Raw genomic sequence first — 19,701 nt, forward strand, 5'->3', positions numbered from 1 at the left:
AGAGATAAAAAGCAGATTTTTAACTCAATACTGTTGTAGGTGAAATGGTACGGCAGGCCAGGGTCCTCGCTCAAGCAACTTCGGATCTTGTGAACGCTATGAGGTCGGATGCTGAGGCAGAGATAGACATGGAAAACTCCAAGAAACTTCTGGCAGCTGCAAAACTTCTGGCTGACTCAACAGCCCGGATGGTTGAAGCTGCAAAGGTACTCAGCACAATTTGCCAGGTTGAAGGGGAATTATGGATTGATGAATTAGAGGGATGGCTGGATTAGATAGATATATACATTTAGATGACATTCGCATGCAGCATCTAAGTAGAAATCCCTGCAAAACATTAACTGGTTTGAAGCAGAGCATCAGAAGTGTTCCTTTTCAATACTGTAAGCGGCAGCACTTCAAACTCTCTCTCTCTCTCTCTCTCTCTCTCTCTCTCTCTCTCTCTCTCCTATTTCCTCTGTGTATGTGCATGTGATCAATTCTGCCAGGGAGCTGCCGCAAACCCAGACAATGAGGACCAGCAGCAGAGGCTCCGTGAAGCAGCTGAAGGTCTGCGAGTGGCCACCAATGCAGCCGCTCAGAATGCCATCAAGAAGAAAATTGTCAATAGATTAGAGGTCAGAATACAGCCTGGGAACCTCTTCTTGTTTACCTTTCCCAATCAGGAACATCACAACATTCACCAGCCTGGTGGCCTCCAGATGTGTTTGACTACAACTGCAGACTGTGGGGCTGATGAGGCCTCCACCCTTTCCCGCTTGACCTGTGGGGCTGTTTTGACCACCCTCTGAAGTGTTCCTTTGCAGCCATGCATTTACATTTACTGTACCTGTCATGTGGCATCAGGTGATTGACAGGTGGAGGGCTGGCCGCTTTCAGATCTGGCTCTGACCAAATGTGGTTGCCCACCTGTGAACTACAAATCACATCAGCTTCAGCCGTGATGGGCTGAAGGGGCACCATGTTGGCGAAGGTGTGCTCCAACGTAGCCTGGAGGGCAGAGAAAAAAGCATTTTGTTTTCCTGCCCAGCTGACAAAATCACCCTCTCTTATCCACTGCAAGACTTTTATGCAGGTGTAGACAGACTTCAGGCTGATGGGATCTACTTTGTTCCTGAGTATAACCCCTAAATCCACCACAGGCAGCCAGGTGCAAAACAGTTGCAAAGGGGAGCTAATATATACTTATAATTAAGGGAGGGTGACTTCAAGCAAATGGTCAGCCCAGCATTTATTTTTTTTCAATAACAGACTTCCTGTCCTTTTGCACACAAATAAACGCCTCCAGATGTTTCTTCATTTTGACAAGTAAATATAAGTATGCATACATGTTGCAAGACAGAAACTTACAGGTGTGTTTATAGAAACTGATCTGCAGCAAATCACAGATTTTCCCATTGCCCTCAGTCTCTCTTACCCTCTGCTTAATTGCATTTCCTTTTTTCCAGGTTGCTGCTAAGCAAGCAGCAGCAGCTGCAACTCAGACCATTGCAGCCTCACAGAACGCAGCCATTTCAAATAAGAACACGGCAGCCCACCAGCAACTTGTCCAGAGCTGTAAGGTAAGCTAGCTTGAGATGGCAAAATACTCTTAAGCACCACTTTCCTCCTCCCCAACCAGAATGACCAGCGCTCATCGATGATGGGAGTTGGAGTTCAGCAACATTTTTTAAAGGGCCACAGTTTCCCCATCCCTGGTCTAAGGGAATCAGGGCAAGAGGGCGCTGCCTAGGCCAGTCTTCCCCCAACCTGGTGTCCTCTCCGTGTTTTGGACTGCAACTCCTATCATCCCTGGCCAGCGCTGGTTGGAAAAAGCTGGCTTAAGCTGAACTAGGAGTGACATCTGCACAACTTTGGTTCTTGATTCACAACTGAGCATGGACACTGTTTTTTCCCTTGCTGCTCAGTAACCACAACCTCACACCATTGTTTGTACCGTGTGTAAATTTATGCACACCTAATAGGTGAATCCAGTTAATCCACCAAGGTTTCTTTAACTGAGTGAATAGCCCTATTTCTGAGTTTTCTCATCCATTCTCCAACCTTGAAGCATGACAGACAATTCCATGGATTTCTGCATGCAACAGACGTGGAAACAAGTCTCATCTTCAGGGCCACAAGAATACCCTCTGCTCACACTGGGGAGAAGTTGGCTTCTAGCCTGGACAATCAGAGGCAGCCTGAGACTAGCTGTTGGCTGCAGTTGATTCTGCACTGGCAGCCACCACCTTTAACTCCGCTGCTTGGAGGTGAATTGCAAGATGTCTGGTAGCTTTATAAGGAGGCAGGAGGCAGGTCTGCTGGCCGTTCTTAGCTGTAGCTCTATGGAATCCCCATGCTATATCTCTGGGGGAAATGAAAGGCCATTTGCTTCTCGGTGTCCGCTGTTGGAGACAGAAAGGTGGACTAAGCAAACTATTATTATTATTATTATTATTATTATTATTATTATTATTATTTCAAATGTTTCTTATCTGCTCTTCATCAAAAGTTTCCAGGGCAGCGCACCAAAGTGTGGATAAAATTATTCACACCCAGTTTACTGGGTGACTACTGTAGTCCGTGTGTTGGTAACCTTGAGGTTAGATTACTGTAATGTGCTCTATGTGGGTTGGTCCTTGGTCCCGGTTTGGAAGTTCCAGCTGGTACTGAATGTGGCAGCCAGATTGTTGATGGGAGCTTCTCAGCCTTTTGGCTAAGATCAAGTGGGTGATGGGAGCTTCTGGTTGAGAACATGTGACATCATTGTTAAAACAGCTGCACTGATGGACCATCTACTGCTGAGCCAGGTTCAGGTTTCTTGTATTAATTTACAAAACTCTAAACAACTTGGGTCCAGGGTACTTTGGGGGCCACCTGAACCCTTCTATCCCAGTTTGATCACTGAGATCATTTGTAGGAGCATCACTGGACATTTCCCAAGTTGGTGAGGCTCATTTGACAATAACAAGGAATTGAGCCATTAGTGTCATCTGCCCAGTCCTCTGGAATGCTCTGCCACTAGAGATTTGGCAGGCGCCTTCTGTGCCAACTTTTAAACACCTAATGAACATGTTTCTATGCCGCCAGGCCTATGCAGGCAATGAAGAATACATCCTTCCACAATGGTTAATCAACTTATGTCTTAACTTTCTAATGGTTTTCATTGTACAGTTTCATGTTTTAATGCTGTAAACTACAGTACTTATGTCATAAAAATACATCAGTGTAAAACCAACAAGCAAACATAAAGATGTGAGCTAAGCTCAAAATCAGAAAATGAAAGAGCAGTGGAAGGCATAAACATATCTCATAAAATGTCACAGTACCCAAGGGAGTCTTTACCTAGTGCTGAAAGGACTGCACCAGGTGTGTCTCTTTAAGGAGGGTTCTCCCCTCCCCCCCCAAAAAAAAATCAGGGTTCCACTGCTGAAAAGGCGTGTGCCATCAAGGCTGGTCTAGTGATATGGGAAATCCCATCCTCTCTCTCTCTCTCTCTCTCTCTCTCTCTCTCTCTCTCTCTCTCTCTCCCCCCCGCCCCCCAATGATCATTGCATGTGGTTTTCTTAGACTTCTTTTTTCAAGGAGTTACAGTATGGAAATTATGAGATGCTGCTGATCATTGTGCATAAGAGATTTGGTTTTTGTACTGCCAGAGGTCTGTCTTCGTTCCAAACAAATAGCTCATGGCGGAATTGAGGCAAAGTGGGAGAACGCGAAACATGCTGGATGCATATTTATAATCCCAGGGCTTAATGCTCTGACAGCACAGGACAGCTCTGCATTTATCTCAGATCCCTGGGTGGTACGATAGCACTGCTGTATCCAAACAAATCTGTGAAATGAGCTCATAGTGCACTCCAAGGGTAGCATTTTTTCCTTTTCTGGCGATGGTTGCCTGGGCAATTAAAGAAAATCCTGAGGCCAGAACTGATCATTGCAGAGGTGCAGAAAGAAGGCCACATGTTGTGCTGGCGATGTGCCACATCTTTGCCCAATCCATCTTACACAAACACAGCAGTCAGGGCTGCACACACAAAGCCCAGTCTCAAAATTGCTGATAGCTTGTCCTTAGCAGATTGGTCCCAGTGTAGCTTTTTTGAGGGGGCTGTTGAGAACCCAGTCGGAGTAAATAAACTGGGGAAGGCATAATGTGTAACAGATGTACCTGTGCACATCGTTCTCTATTCAGTGGTGCATGCATATGCCCTCACTGGACTGGACCATTATAGGCAGAGTTTTGACTTATTTGCAGAAGAGTTCCTCTGGAGCTTTTGAAGCAAAATTAAGAGGACACTGACTGGTAGTAAAAAGAAACAAACCCAATTTGTTCTAAAGCTGCTGCTTCTGAGTATGCAATTCTATTTTAATTTTGTTTATTTGTTTCAATTTTGTTGATTATGTTTTAAAGCAGCAATTTATTTATTTTTCTACTGGTGAATTTTATGGTAGACTCTTAAATAACTATTTGGAACTTCCTTGCAGCAAATGTGTGTGTGGCTGGGGATCCCGTTGAATCCTGAACGTTTCTTCCCTCTTTCTGTTCCCTGCAGAATGTTGCAGATCACATTCCACAGCTTGTCCAGGGAGTGCGTGGAAGTCAGGCTCAGGCAGAGGACTTGAGTGCTCAACTTGCACTGATAAACTCCAGCCAAATCTTCCTCCAGGTACAGTCAACAAGAGCACAGAACACTAACCCCAGCCTGAGTATACTAGCTACCAATTCGTTTCTGGGCCCAATTCGAAGTACTGGTTTGACTTGTGAAGCCTTATGCAGCTCAGGTACCCAGTACACCTCTCCCCACGTGAATCTACTCAGACCCAACATTCTTCATCTGAAACCCTCCTCTGTATACCCTTTCTGAGGATGGCGCAGAAGATGTCAACACATGTGCGGGGCTTCTTACTGGTGGCTCCCAGCTTACAGAGTGCTCTCCCTAGGGAGGCTCGCCTGGCACCATCACTCCCTGTTTTTAGGTGCCAGGAAAAACATTTACATTTTCTCAGACCTTTGGCTCTTAATCTTCTGCTTACCTTCTAGTGGGGTGGGTGTAGCTGGATCTGACACAGGGTGTTAGATGGTTTTATGTTCATTTTTGTAAGGTGCTTTGAGGACTTTTTGTGGGGGGAGGGAGGTGGACTAAAAATTTATTAGTAGTAGTAGTATAGAAACCAAGAAAATATACTTTGTCATTCAGAAATAGTTTTTCATTTTGAAACAGTAATTTAATTCACAGAGGTTGCAATCCTATACCTGCTTACCTGGAAATAAACCAACTGTGTTCAGTTGGATTGAGGGTGGGCAAATAGGATTGCACTTTTAGGCTTTTTTAATCAGGTGCCAGATCTAATCTGGATTCTTTGAAATGTTTGTCTCCCTGGTGATGTTGCATGCATAAGCTCCGTGGACAAATGGTCCATAGGTACTCTGTCTTCTCTTCTGTCATTCTCTAAATAGCCGGGGAGCAAAATGGTGGCCTCCGCTAAAGCAGCCGTGCCTACAGTGGCAGACCAGGCTGCGGCGATGCAATTGAGCCAGTGTGCCAAGAATCTTGCCACCAGCCTTGCCGAGCTAAGGACCGCCTCCCAAAAGGTATGTAGGCATCCCAACTCTTGAGTAAAGCATTTACAGATGGGATGGGGCACCTGTAGCCCTCCAGATGATGCCTTGACCCCACCTCCCATCATTCCCAGCTATCATTCAATAATCAAGATGGCGGGAGTTTTGTAACAACTGGAAAGCTACAGGTTCCCCATCCATGAGACTTTTAATTCTCAAAGTAATTGGCCCTTTCAAGACTTGGACAGGTCATTTTAGATCGAGGGTGGAACGTTTTAAGCCCAAGGGCCACGTTCCTTTAGAGACAGCTTTCTGAGGGCCACATTCCTGTGAGAGGGGGAATCAGAGGTGAAAAGGTGGGTGAGTCCAGGTGCAGAAGTGAGTGGAGCAACAGGTGTGACTCTTACTTTTGTATCATAGGGTACATCTCAGCCGCACAAATGTTTTATGTACAGACATACACACACACACTCTACATCCAGGCAAGCATTATCCCAGTTCATGGACACATTCCAGCCAGGCTTTAGATTATTAGTCTTGTGCTGAGACGTCTTGAATGTGCCTCTTTTCTATTGCTCACTCTTCATGTATTCAACAACTCATGGATTGTAGCTGAACACCAGAACTGGCTCCATTGAAGCAGATAAAACTGAAGAAGTGTCTAGCTCATGGGTAGTCAAACTAAGGCCTGGGGCCAATCACCTTCTAAATCCGGCCCGCGGATGGTCCGGGAATCAGCGTGTTTTTACATGAGTAGAATGTGTGCTTTTATTGAAAATGCATCTTTGGGTTATTTGTGGGGCATAGGAATTAGTTCATTCCCCCCCAAAAAAATATAGTGTGGCCCCCCACACAGTCTGAGGGACAGTGGACTAGCCCCCTGCTGAAAAAGTTTGCTGACCCCTGGTCTAGCTGAAGCATTTGATCTGTGATACTTTCTTTCCAACATGCATCTCTGTTTTAATGTGGCAACTCTTGAATGCCACGTGTGGACAGGGTGAGCATGACTGTTAGTCAGAATGGTTGGAGAGCAGCTTTGATAATAAGCCTGTTTTCTGCTTCATCTTTCTCCTGCCTAGGCGCATGAAGCCTGTGGACCCATGGAAATCGACTCTGCCTTGAACACTGTTCAAACACTCAAAAATGAGCTGCAGGATGCAAAGATGGCAGCCATTGACGGGCAGTTGAAACCACTTCCAGGAGAAACTGTAAACAGGACAGCATTTATTGTTTGTTTGTTGAATTTGTAAACCACCCTCATCTGAAGATCTCCGGGCAGTTCACAGCATAAAAATACAAAATAAAAACACAAAAAATAATAAAAGCAAGAACAAGAGCAAAAAATAAGAAAATAACCCCTTCCAACCACACAAACATATGTTTTATTTAAAGGGGGTGCTGGATGGTTGAACAATTTCAAGTGTGCTTGAAACAGAATAAACAAAACAAACGAGTGGCCATAGGACAAAACGGTCTTCATTTTCCTCATTTTTTATGGGCAGCCTTTCCTGAGTCAGATTGCTAATATTTTGTGACTTGTGACTTCTGCCAGATTCTAACCTGCCTCCTGTGTCCCAAGTGGCTTCAGTGACAAGGAGTGGTTATTTATTAAATTTCATTACCACCCTTCAACCAAGGATAACAGGGCAGTTTACAATATCAAAAACACAAAAATATATAGATAAAATATTTCCAGCTACAGCCATTCCTAGACTGGACCAGGCCACTGTTATGCTTGGTATTCTCACGACTGGATTACTGCAGTGTGCTTTGCATGGGGCTGCCCTTGAAGGTGCAGCTAGTGCAGAATCCTCACAATTGGATTACAGTTTGGGGCTGGCCCCTGGAGACCATCCAGAACCTACATCTAATGCAGACTTCTGCAGCCTGTCTACTGTATGATGCTCCTAGGTGGAGCCACAGTACACTTTAAGGAAATACACTATCTGCCTAAATGCCACAGGGCCTGGTTTAAGACTTTGACTTTAGTTCATAAAGACCTGAACTGCTTAGGGCCCAAATACTGGAGTGTGCCTTCCCCAGTATGTCCCAACTGGAGCCCTGGTGGTGGTACCACTGACAGGCATTGTCCATTTGGCAGTGATACAGAGCAGGGCCTTCCTGTAGTGGCTCCTAAATAATAGAACTCCCTTCCATTGGAGATATGATTACCACCTCCCACTAGAGGAGCAGGAGGATGAGTAATAAATAAATAAATAAATAAATAAATAAATAAATAACCAACCAACCAACCAACCAACCAACCAACCAATCAATCACCCAGAATGGCCCACTCTGCCAAGTAGTACATCTCCAAAGTCTCAGACAGAGATCTTTGCATGCAGAGTTGCCATTCACACCATTGGTCCATCTATGCTTCCTTCAAGCAACAGCCCTTTGCTGAGCCCATCCATTTACTGAGGTTGTAATCTAGATGGCTCCCACCTTTGCAGGTTACATGGGTTCCTACAAGTGATGGGGCTTTCTCGGCAGTGGAGCTTAGGCGGTGGAATAGTTTCCCTAGATCCATTTCTGTGTTCCTTTTGGCTCCAGGTGGAAACTATTTTATTTGAAAGAGCTAATAACCAGGATAACTTGAAAACTGAACTGTGTCCCATAGCATGGGCACTACTTCTAGAAAGCACTGCTGTGTGCAAGACTTCTGTGTGGTCAGTGACTGCAATGTTCCATGAGCTGAGGGATAGGAATGTGTGTGTGTGGTGGTGGGTCGTGATGTTACCTTTGCTTAATGTTCGCATCGCTTTTTTGCATTCAGCTTGAAAAATGTGCTCAGGACCTGGGAAGCACCTCCAAAGCAGTCGGTTCTTCAATGGCCCAACTGCTGACTTGTGCAGCACAAGGCAATGAACACTATACAGGTAGGCCTCCACTCGCAAAGCTTGGCAGAAGAAAACACACATTATTTATATCAGCAGCTCATTGACTATGGCAAATGTACTGGTGCTACTGTACAAGACATTTTCTAATTGTTGTGTTTTTTCTTGCTTTGCGGGGCCCTTGTGGGGATGAAAAGTGTCATAGCAGTGTTTGTATAAATAAATAGCAATATTATAAGAACATAAGAAGAGCCTGCTGGATCAGACCAATAGCCCATCTAGCCCAGCATCCTGTTCTCACAGTGGTCAACCAGATGCCTGTGGGAAACCCACAAGCAGGATTTGAGCACAAGAGTCCTCTCCTCTCTTGTGGTGTCTATCAACTGGCATCCAGAATCATTGCTGCCTCCAGCCATGGAAGCAGAGCAGAGCCACAATGGCCAGTAGTGATCAATATCCTTCTCCATGAATTTGTCCAGTCTTCTTTTAAAGCCATCCGGGTGGCGCTGTAGGTTAAACCACACAGCCTAGGACTTGCTGATCAGAAGGTCAGCGGTTCGAATCCCCGTGATGGGGTGAGCTCCCGTTGCTTCGTCCCTGCTCCTGCCAACCTAGCAGTTTGAAAGCACGTCAAAGTGCAAGTAAGTAAATAGGTACCGCTCCGGCGGGAAGGTAAACGGCGTTTCCGTGCGCTGCTCTGGTTAGTCATGCTGGCCACATGACCCGGAAGCTGTACACCGGGCTCCCTCGGCCAATAAAGCGAGATGAGCGCCGCAACCCCAGAGTCGGCCACGACTGGATCTAATGGTCAGGGGTCCCTTTACCTTTACCTTAATAATCCCTAAAGTTCCCTAATAATATTTTATAGCGCTACCCAGCAAAGCACACCCTGCACATTATCTCAAGGAGGAGAACTGGCTGCCCAGCTGTTCTCATCTGTTTTCTCACAAGAGCGCAAAGAGTCTTCGGGTGGGGGGGGTTCTTCTGATGATCTGGGGGTGTAGGCAGCTCATGTGCTCCCTCAGTTACTTTTCTGCTCTGAATATAGCCTCATCTCTGATTTACTGTGTTGATCTACATCAGAGGTAGCCAGGATAGTGTCCTCTAGATGTCACTGGGCTCCAACTCCCATCAGCACCAGCAAGGATGGTGGGATTTGTAATCCAAAAACATCTAGAGGAAACCACATTTGGCTACCTCAGCAACAAGTCCATCTCCTGACTTCTGTTAGCTAACTATCCTCTTTTTGAAACCCTTCATTTGAATTACTGGGAACAAGTTTCTGGCAGGGGGGGAAAATATGCATTCTCAAGAAGACTCGTGTGTGGTTCCAATGTGACATGAATATCCATGTACCTTGCTCCCTTAAAGGACACTAGTTGTGTCCCTGTATCAAGAAATGAAAATGCATTCGATACCAAAGCGTCTCCTTCAGTATATGAAAGGCTTGGGGAATTGCCCTTGGGGAATTGCAGGCTGAATGGCAAAAAGGCTCTTGTAGCCATTAAAATGCTCTTGTGTCAATTACATTCTGTCTTCAGTGCTTAGTCCAGTTGGGGATTTCTGAATCCAGCTGATACAACTCATTAGAGCAACTTTCCTTTTGGTAATGGGACTGAACAGATTTCGGTTGCACTTTGGCTTTGAAGTGGATATAATTGGATTAAGATGGCTCTGTGTTTCATTTCAGATGCAGAGTCTTGGCACATGGGAGCTGACATTTGTGCATCAGTAACAATTCCTAAAATACGGAATTAATTCTGGAAGGGGAGGGACCTATATAACTTTCTTTTTTCTTGTTCTGAATCACCTGTGAAAGATAAAGAAACAATTTTTAAAGAAAATATGGCATTAAGAAACCCCTCTGTAATGGTTCTAGGGGTTGCTCGTGCGTAAGTTGCCGCCACTCCTGGCTAGGTTACCTGGTTGAACCCTTTCTATCTGGACAGCCTTTCATTTCGTGGCTGTCTCAATCGCTGGCAGAATCCGTCAGTGGGCGTTTCTTGAACTTCTTCCAGCACAGAAGTTCTTTGACGCCAAGTCTCCTCCTACTCTCCCTGCGCGGAAGTCTTCTACGCAGGGAGGGTGTGGGCAGCGGAGGACCCGTGCTCTCTCCGCTGGTCTCCGGTGAAGAGTCCTGGAGCCTCCTCTCCAATTCCCCCATCTGCCCCCCTTCTCCACTAGTGTTATGCTGATTTCCTTCGCCAGCAGATGGGCTGCCTCTCTCCCTACTGGGACCCTCTCCGGCATCCCTCTGGAGCCTTCCCTCCGCCTCTGGCTCCGATGGCAGTTCCCTGACACCCTCCATTTTGAGAAATGCTACCAGACAACTTGGCTGGCTGAGAGGATATATTGATTGACATGCTTCATGTCCACTACATTAGCTTTGCCTTGGCATCCAGCTATGTTTGGGAGCATTGACTTGGCCTGACACCTATGCTTTGCTGACACCCTTAATCAAGGGTGGTTAATCCCCAGCTCGGGAACTTGATTCCCCTCCCCCCAACAATTTTTTTTGCTACCCCAGTGACCTCACCAATTACGACAGCAGCAGGAAAATTTACCTTATTTTAAAGTAGGCATGCAGTTTAGGCAGGCAAACCCCAGTGCCCTGATGCAGCTGGAAATTGCCCCCCTCCATTCAACATAATTTACTAGCAGAGAGCATGATTTGCACAGCTCTGCTGAGAAGGACAGGCTGTGGGCCCTCTGTGTGTGGGCGGTATAAAGTCATCAGAGGGTTGGCCCTCTGGCTAAAAGCTGTTCGCTATCGCTGCTATCAATTTTTTATTTGTTGTGATCCAGGTCAGGGATCATGTTTGTTTCTGTAAGCAGAAATGCTCAGCTTGGAGAAAAGCCAGTTGGTAGTTAAGTCTCACAGTGTTGGTGTAGGATTGCAGCAGTAAGGCTCCCACATGGTTTGAATGCTCTTCACTTGGGAGAGGACAGCTCCTATATTTGTTAGGCTGAAAGCTTAAAGGATTTATAACTGTGTAGATATTTATCATTCTGGAAAGCAAAAATGTACCAAAACAGGCCTTGTTATTTTGTCTCCTTCCTCCTCTACAAAGGAAGCATTTCCACTTCTTTCTTCCCTCCTCCTCCTCCTCCTCTTCGCTTTCTCTTCCCTGTGAAAGCTCACCTCCAAATTGGGGGAAGCTGGGCAATTGGAGGCGAATCTTCCCAGTGCCCTGGTGGTTGCTCAGTGCTATAACAGCCAGGGTCTCAAGAAACAATGCCATGACCCCAAAGGAGCCTTCCGTTAGATTTTTCCCAAATAGCTGTTCCTCTGTGCCGTGTTGCAAACTGCTTTTGAAACAGGACAGAAGATTGAAAAAGCTGTTTACAGTGTCAAGGGCCCAGGCTGGTTAACACAGGGTTATGGGGGTGTGGTGAGTAGAGCGTTGAAGCTTCCGCAAAATCTCAGGCACTCTGTGGATCAGAGCATTTATTCTTGATGAGAAATCAGTTCCCTGCAAAGCCCCAACAACGCAGGCTACTGGTATCTTTAGCTCATCACTTTTCAGTCTGTGATGTTGTGGTAGTTAGACAAGCTTTTCAGTGAAGCAGAAACTACTGTCAAGCTGGGTTGTTGAAGAATCTTGTTTAACCCAGAAGCTTGCTGTTGTGGAAGCTCAATTCCAAGGATTGGCAAGCACCAGGATCAGGCTGTAGGCAGATAGAAGACAGGTGGTCCTAATCCTGGTGTCCCTGCTGCATCTGCACTGCGTTGGATCCACCGACCTTGGATATTTGCAGCAGGTGGGGGCCTGGGATTGGCTCTGTGGCATCACCTGGTGACCAGAAGGAGTCTCGGCTGTGGTGACAGTGGCCTGGCTTGAAGGACCTGCTGTTCCTTTCTCTGGTCAGCAGCTGCAGTGGAGCAGAGAACAAGCTTGGAGTCCCTACTGAGTCTGACACTGGCCATGTTCCATGAGCCTGGTCAACCACTAAGAGTCTGCTGAGGCCTGCTCTCTGTGTCACTCCCAACATTTGAAGTATGGCAGACTGGCATGGGAGGTGGGGTTTTCCTGTGTTAGTGAGTGAATCAGTGGAAACAGGTTTTGCCAGCCAAGGCTTATGGAAGTTGCAGCCCAAAACATCTGGAGAGCTCCAGGCTGTGGAAGAATTGAACCTAGCTGAATCGCTGGATTTTATCACATTTCAAAGTTATCAAATCCCATTTGGTGCCTTGAATATTTTATGAAAATGAAAATATAAAAAATGAATACTTTTGTGTCAAAAGGTGAAAGGGCATGTAGAAACAATCAGTCCACATCCCCAATGGGTTTCTATCCTCGTGGATGCTGGTGAGGAATTCTCATTGAAAATGAGGTTATCCCACTTGCTAATGGGGAAATTTGCTTTCTGTGATCTGGAAAGAGGGCTGGACCAATCTGTCAATATAAGTTTCTGTTTCAGTTCCTCATTTTTCAAAGTTGAAGTCCAGTTTCCCCTATTTTCTGCATCCACATGAAAATAGTTTTTATGCACATTTCTCATAACTTGCATTTTTGCAAGCAGATTTTCCTAATGGAGTTCTCTGCATTATTTTTCACCACTATATACATTTTTGTAGACCTTTTTTGGCTGGAGAATACACCACAAAATCCAGAACAGTGCAAATTTCAAAGCCTAGCTGTGTTTTGGTTCTCATTGTTTCATTAAATGTGAATTAAAATGAGAAACTAGCTGGCCGGAGCTGAGTATTACTAATATGCTCAATGTGATCTTAATTTAGGGGTTGCTGCCAGGGAGACGGCACATGCCTTGAAGACTTTGGCTCAGGCGGCCCGAGGTGTTTCCGCATCCACCAGTGACCCAGCAGCAGCCCACGCAATGTTGGACTCGGCGCGGGATGTCATGGAAGGCTCAGCAATGCTCATCCAGGAAGCAAAGCAGGCTTTGGTGGCTCCTGGCGATGCAGAAAGCCAACAGAGGCTGGCCCAGGTGAGGCTGGGTGAAGTGGAGAGGGATTTGGGGGCCCCCACTGTGCTCTTGTTCAGCCCCCACTCACTACAACAAAGTCTGTGCAGGAGCCTGTCTCAGTGGCTTGTGCCCTGTGACACCCGTCCATCCATTTCTCCTTCTGCTGCCCTTAGTGGTGCCTGGGATCTGCCACCCAAGGCAGATGCCTCATTCTTTCTCCAACCTGTCTCATTCCCATGAAGCATTTGTCTTAGCTCGTTCAAAGTTGATCTCCATCTGTACCTAAAGCAGCGTAGGGATGGATGGAGGAGTTTCTTGTGGTCCATGCCACTTCCATCTTGCCAAAGCAGTTGCCAATGACCACACCCTGTTGGTGTTGAAGGCCAAGAATGTGGTTCAAGTGGCTAAAGACACAGTTCTGCAGGACAAGGTGATTGCTGCCCCCATTCTGTGTGCCCTCTGCTCCTCTCAGCTGGAGGCCTCCCTCTGGTGTCGGGGAGAAGAGCTCTTAAGGATGGTCTGTCAGTAGCAGCTCAGAGACAAGTGCTTGGCACAAGGTGATAAGAGGCCTGGAGAAGTCAATGAAAGAAGGCCCAGGAATTGTGATTCTTGCATTTCAGGGGGTTGGACTAGATGACCCTTTGGATCCCTTCCAGCTTTGTAGTTCTATGATTCTTTGAGTTCTACATTATTTGGTGAAATATTAATATTTAAATATGCACGTTGTTGCAGAGATATGCTTTTAACACATGTTTTATCTCAGTGTACATCTTGCTTAAAGTACTTTACCATACAATATGGTAGGGGTGTTAACCCAAATTAATATCTTTTTGAGCTAAGAAATGCATTGCAAAATTCAGAGAAGTGTGAAAATCAAAGGAGAATTGTGTTCTGATTCATATATTAGTCCAAGGGCTGCAAATTAGGTCAGTTGGCTTGAAAATCTGCTCCAATGAAATGCTCCTTCCTCTGTCCATCTGGGTGCCGTGTGGCTTCTGCATTGTTCTCTCCTGCCCTTTGCCTCTCCTCCGTTGTCAAAATTCAGATTGTAAGCAACATGACAGCAGGGATTTCTGACTGCTGATGCCTATCTGAGATGCGAGTACCACGACCTACTTTGATTATTATTCATTTAAAAGATTTTTTATACCCGATGGATGAAGACAGCCAGACAGCCCCTGCCTACAGGTTCACTAGCTGAGAAGGAACTCAGTTTCTGGTTCAGCCTCCAAGGAGAGAGAGAGAGAGAGAGAGAGAGAGAGAGAGAGAGAGAGAGAGAGAGAGACTACTATGGGGTGCAGCTCTCATCTCGCTTTTCAGGCCAAGGGCGCTGGTCATGTGGCCAGCATAACTAAACCACTTCTGGCACAACAGGACATTGTGGTGGAAGCCAGAGCGCACGGAAACACTGTTTACCTTCCCGTCGCAGCTGTACCTATTTATCTACTTGCACTGGTGTACTTTTGAACTGCTAGGTTGGCAGAAGCTGGGACAGAGCAATGGGAGCTCACCCCATCATGCACATTCGAACTGCTGATCTTCTGATTGCCAAGCCCAAGGGGCTCAGTGATTTAGACCATAACACCACCTATGTCCCTTTTATAAACATGTATATACACACACTATACATATATATATATATATATATATATATATATATATATATATATATATATAAAATTTAAAAGTTGTCACAGAAGGCATCTGCTGAATCTCTCTTGGCAGATTATTCCACAGATTATTGGCTGATGATGCCAAAAGGCTTGGTTTGTTTTTGTTGTTAAATGAGCTTCACCAACTTTGGGAGCAACCAACGATGCTCCTGCAGATTATCTCAATAATGGAGCTGGGATATGAGAGTTCAGGTGGTCCCCGAGGTACCCTGACCTAAGTTGTTCAGGGCTCTGTAATTTAATTTAATGCAATGACCTTGAACTTAGCTTGGTAATAGGTGGGCAGCCAGTGCAGTGTTTTAACAATGGGGTCATGTCTTCTTGGCCATGTGTCTCCACCATCATTCTGGAAGAATTTAAGTCTCTGAAAGATTTGTCCCTTTCCCACATCCTCCTGGAATGTTGAGGCTACTGGCTTGTGGGGGTCTGGTACTGGGGGGTACGCACTGCACACATGCTCAGAGATTGTAGGCAGCATTAATTTAATTAATTAACTTTGCCATGTTTCCCCTCTGAAGGTGGCCAAAGCTGTCTCCCATTCTTTGAACAACTGTGTGAACTGCCTTCCTGGCCAAAAGGATGTGGATGTAGCATTGAAGAGCATTGGTGAATCCAGCAAAAAATTGCTTGTGGAATCGGTGAGATACTTTTCAATATTTGTATGTTGTTGTTGTTGTTGTTGTTAAGGTGGTGGTGGTAGGTTTTTGTTTTTGTTTTTAATGCAAAGCTTGCCATAAAATGGTTACTGCAACCTCCAAGAAGCAGAACATTACTCTCAAAAGAGTTGCTTGCTTGTAGACTTGTGGTAAGATGGTGGTACAGATCTGGCACCATCCATTCCATCACCTCACTCCACCTCATGTATAACCAAGCTTTCACAAGGCTCACTGCAAGAGAGTTTGAGCAGCCTGGCCTAACTTTGGGACAGTTGGCATAACCCTTGGGTAGTCCTTGGATAACCAGCCTGGTGCCTTTTCAGTGTTGCTGGACTACTACAACTCCCATCATCCCTGGCCATTGGCCAATGCTAGCTGGGGCTGATGGGAATTGGAGGCCAACAACATCTGGAAGGTTGGGGTGCAGGAACTGCTGTAATTCCTGTCCCCTACTGTAACTAAACCCAGGTGCACATAACCAAAACAATTGCATTGTTCCCCTCTGTTCCATCCCTTCTGTGTGCTACAGTTTTAGACTGTAAGTTCCATGGAGCAGGGACTTTGCAAAGTGTCGTGCACTGAGGTCACTGTGTATAAAGCCATTGGTAACTTACCCCCAACCCCTCTTTCTCTTCCCCCACCCCTGCCTGGTAGCTGCCTCCCAGTTCAAAATCATTCCAAGAAGCACAGAGTGAACTCAACCAGGCTGCAGCTGACCTCAACCAGTCAGCGGGGGAGGTTGTCCATGCCACGCGGGGCCAGAGCGGGGAGCTGGCAGCTGCTTCTGGAAAATTCAGTGAAGACTTTGACGAGTTCCTGGATGCTGGGATTGAAATGGCTGGGCAAGCTCAGGTGAGACGTCTTCCTCCACCAGTTTGCTCTCTGGCTGGGCAGGATGCGGTGAGGGGGGAAGCGATTGGTCATGGTTGTTGGAGTGGGGTGTTTGTCAGCTCCTTTGTCAGCTTTCCTCAGAAGGGAACAGTGGGATGTAAACGTTGAAATGAAAGGAATGTCCAAAGGAACAGGAGAGGAGAAGACAATAGCTCTTTCCATGCACCTGAAGGTTGCCACATAGGAGAAGGCAGAGTCTTTGTTCTCTGATGCTGTTCCAGAACTAGATCTCATGGGATCATGTTGGAGGAAGCTAGACTTGGGTTGAACATTAAGAGAAACCTCTTGACAGAGCAGTGAGGCAAAGAGACCCATTTACTAGAGAGGTGGTGGGTGGGCTCTCCCGAAGCAAGAGGGGTTGGGGGTGGAGGATGCTCTAGTTCTAAATTTCCTGCACTGGGCTATATGACCCCCAAAGCCTCCTACAGTGTTTATGATTCTATACATGGTGTATCCCCTATCACATCTCATTCTGTCCAACTCCCATCCCCCTGGCTTGTTCACTATCACTTAGCAGGGAATCAGCATGTCCATTATAACAACCTAAGAAGAGCTTGCTGGATCCGACCAGTGGCCCATCAAGTCCAGCCTCCTGTTCTGACAGTGGCCAGCCAGATGGGAAACCTGCAAGCCGAACCTGAGTGCCAGAGCCCTCTCCCCTCCTGCAGTTTCCAGCAACTTGTATGCAGAAGCATTGCTGCCTCCAACTGTGGGGGCCGGGCAGGGCCACAGGGCGAGTGGCCATTGATAGCCTTCTCCTCCATGAAGTTCTCTGATCCTCCTTTAAAGCCATCTAAGTTGGTGGCCATCACCGCCTCCTGTGGGAGCGAGTTTTTAACTACTAGCTAATAGATTAACTACGGGCTGCATGAAGGAGTCGTTCTTTGCGCCTGTCCCGAATCTTCCAGCATTCAACCTCTTTGGATGTCCACGAGTCCTAATGTTATGAGAGAGGGAGAAAAGCGTTTCTCTTTTCACTTTCTCTGTGCCATGCATAACTTTCTAAACGTGACACATCTTTTCTCTAAACTAAAAGGTCCCATATGCTGCAACATTCCCCCATAGGGAGTTGCTCCACCCCCTTGATCATTTTGGTTGCCCTTTTCTGACCCTTTTCCCTAAGGAACAGCAGCAGCAAGGAAAAGTTCTTCTCAGCAAAGGTAACCAGCCTGTCCTCTGCCTTTGCTTGATAACTCCAGTCCACATTAGGCTACACTGCAGATCTCAAAGGTGTTGCTTCATCAGCGCAGCCCTCATTCGCTCTGCTATTGTCTGGGCAGGCAGCTGAGTGACAAAGTATGTCTTGGTTTATCCAGGGCCACCTGCTCCAAGCTCTGAGTCGGCCAGAACCTCCCTGTGTATTAAGCAAAGACCGCTCTGCCCTTCCCTGTCTAGCAGGCCTGCCAACATTAACAGCTGCGCACCCACCCATGGTCGCTTGACATCTTGTCGTGCTCATGGAAATGAGATGCTAATTAAGCCCTTGCAGTCAAGTCATGCAAATTAGCTGCAGACCTTTTAGCACTTGCTATAATTTCCAGTGTAGCCTGTGGTGCAGAGTGAGCGGCCCTCTCTGCTGCTCGCCAAACATGTTGCCTTGTTCAACAAGTTGATTTTAAAGCACTCCCCTCCCCCCCACCACCACTTTTTCCGCAAAGGCCCCCTCTTGTCAAAGCATCAGGGGCTTGGATGCGACTCCTTTTGTCTTTGCATGGAGAGTAACTCAGAGCTTAGCCTCTTCACTGCCTTCCCTTGCCCTAAATCCATGCCATGATTTGCTTCTTTGGCCTTACAGACGAAGGAGGACCAAATTCAAGTCATTGGGAACCTCAAGAACATCTCCATGGCTTCCAGCAAGTTGCTTCTGGCTGCCAAGTCTCTCTCGGTGGATCCTGGAGCTCCCAATGCCAAGAACCTCTTGGCAGCGGCTGCAAGGTAAGGGCCAAGGCAGAAGTGCAGTTCACCTGCTTCTAATCAAACAAATGGGAGGAAGGAAATCAGGGAATATATAGATCTGTTTTAGATGGGACCCACATGCCTTAGAAGTGGCCTTTCTGTATGTCAACTTTCCATAAGCTGGTACTTTCAAATGTTTTGAACTACAACTCCCATCAGTCCCAGCATTGTACTGGCTGGGCCTGATGGGATTTGTAGTTCAAAACATCTGAATGGCCCCAGCTTTGGGAACCCCCTGCCACCTTTGTTCATCAAGGGGGGCTTTGCTTCCGCTGCCATCTGTACAGTGCAAAACAAAACCTGCCAGTGGAGGCAGTGCCATTACAGAAGTAGCCCTGAGGATAATTTTATTTTTATTATTTGGTAAATTTCTATACCGCCCTTCATCCAAGGATCACAGGGCTTTTTACAATATAAACACATAAAAATACATTCCATAGTAACAAATAAAAACAGTAACCTCCCATGGACAGTTTTCCTCTCAAACAGGCATTGTGCCTCCTTGCCTTGCTTTTTGTAAACTGTTCCTTTTTCCTACTAGAGAGATGCAGCTTTGGGTCGTGGGGGTTGTTTCTTGGATTAGAGAGATATTTTCTAGTTTGTTTTATCTTTAAAAATTGATATTGCTATTAATTGGCTGCTTGGTTTTACTAGTGGAGGAGAATTTTAGGAGACTGTTACTAGCTTATTTTGAGAACTCTGTTTGGAGCCTGCCCTACCATTAGACAGAATTAAGCAGATGCCTCAGGCAGTTGATTTTGGGTGTCGTTTATAATTACTGATTTCTTACTGCCAATTCAAAAATAATTTGGCTGCTCTTGGGTACCATGCATCTTAATTTCTTAAACTTTTCTGGCAGGGTGGTGGTGGGTTGCCACTTGCTTCTCTAATCAAGCCGGCTACCTCATAGCAGGTCCACCTGTGATCTGCTCTGATTACCCACATTGTTGGTCTCTGAGATGTGCATGTCTCTTGTCTTCTAGGGCTGTGACTGAGAGTATAAATCAGCTCATCACTTTGTGTACTCAGCAAGCGCCGGGCCAAAAAGAGTGTGACAACGCTCTCCGGGAACTGGAGGTAGGTCTCCACTTGACTGCAGGCTCACTTTTCTTGGGTGATATGACTGGCAAAGCTTTCATGATTAACGGTGTTTCTGGCTGTCCTCAAATCTTGCCCCATCTGGACTTGGAGAGTTGCTTGCTAGTCAGCTGACTGAACAC

The 19,701-nt window shown here is 46.3% G+C and overlaps 1 protein-coding gene across 5 annotated transcripts in view; it reads left to right on the forward strand.

Moving 5' to 3' along the window:
* TLN2 (talin 2) overlaps positions 1 to 19,701 on the forward strand; it is a 171,130-nt gene that overhangs the window by 108,070 nt on the left and 43,359 nt on the right. For all 5 annotated transcript variants that reach the window (XM_083586092.1, XM_083586096.1, XM_083586094.1 and 2 more), the window contains exons 20-31: positions 40 to 206; positions 489 to 617; positions 1,449 to 1,562; positions 4,533 to 4,646; positions 5,438 to 5,572; positions 6,619 to 6,747; positions 8,316 to 8,418; positions 13,118 to 13,326; positions 15,497 to 15,616; positions 16,289 to 16,486; positions 18,321 to 18,460; positions 19,465 to 19,558. In XM_083586092.1, coding sequence (XP_083442218.1) covers positions 40 to 206; positions 489 to 617; positions 1,449 to 1,562; positions 4,533 to 4,646; positions 5,438 to 5,572; positions 6,619 to 6,747; positions 8,316 to 8,418; positions 13,118 to 13,326; positions 15,497 to 15,616; positions 16,289 to 16,486; positions 18,321 to 18,460; positions 19,465 to 19,558 — 1,652 coding nt within the window. The remainder of the gene's footprint in view (positions 1 to 39; positions 207 to 488; positions 618 to 1,448; positions 1,563 to 4,532; positions 4,647 to 5,437; positions 5,573 to 6,618; positions 6,748 to 8,315; positions 8,419 to 13,117; positions 13,327 to 15,496; positions 15,617 to 16,288; positions 16,487 to 18,320; positions 18,461 to 19,464; positions 19,559 to 19,701) is intronic.

Source organism: Podarcis filfolensis (assembly GCF_964270895.1).
Source record: "Podarcis filfolensis genome assembly, chromosome: 14".
Taxonomy (NCBI): domain Eukaryota; kingdom Metazoa; phylum Chordata; class Lepidosauria; order Squamata; family Lacertidae; genus Podarcis; species Podarcis filfolensis.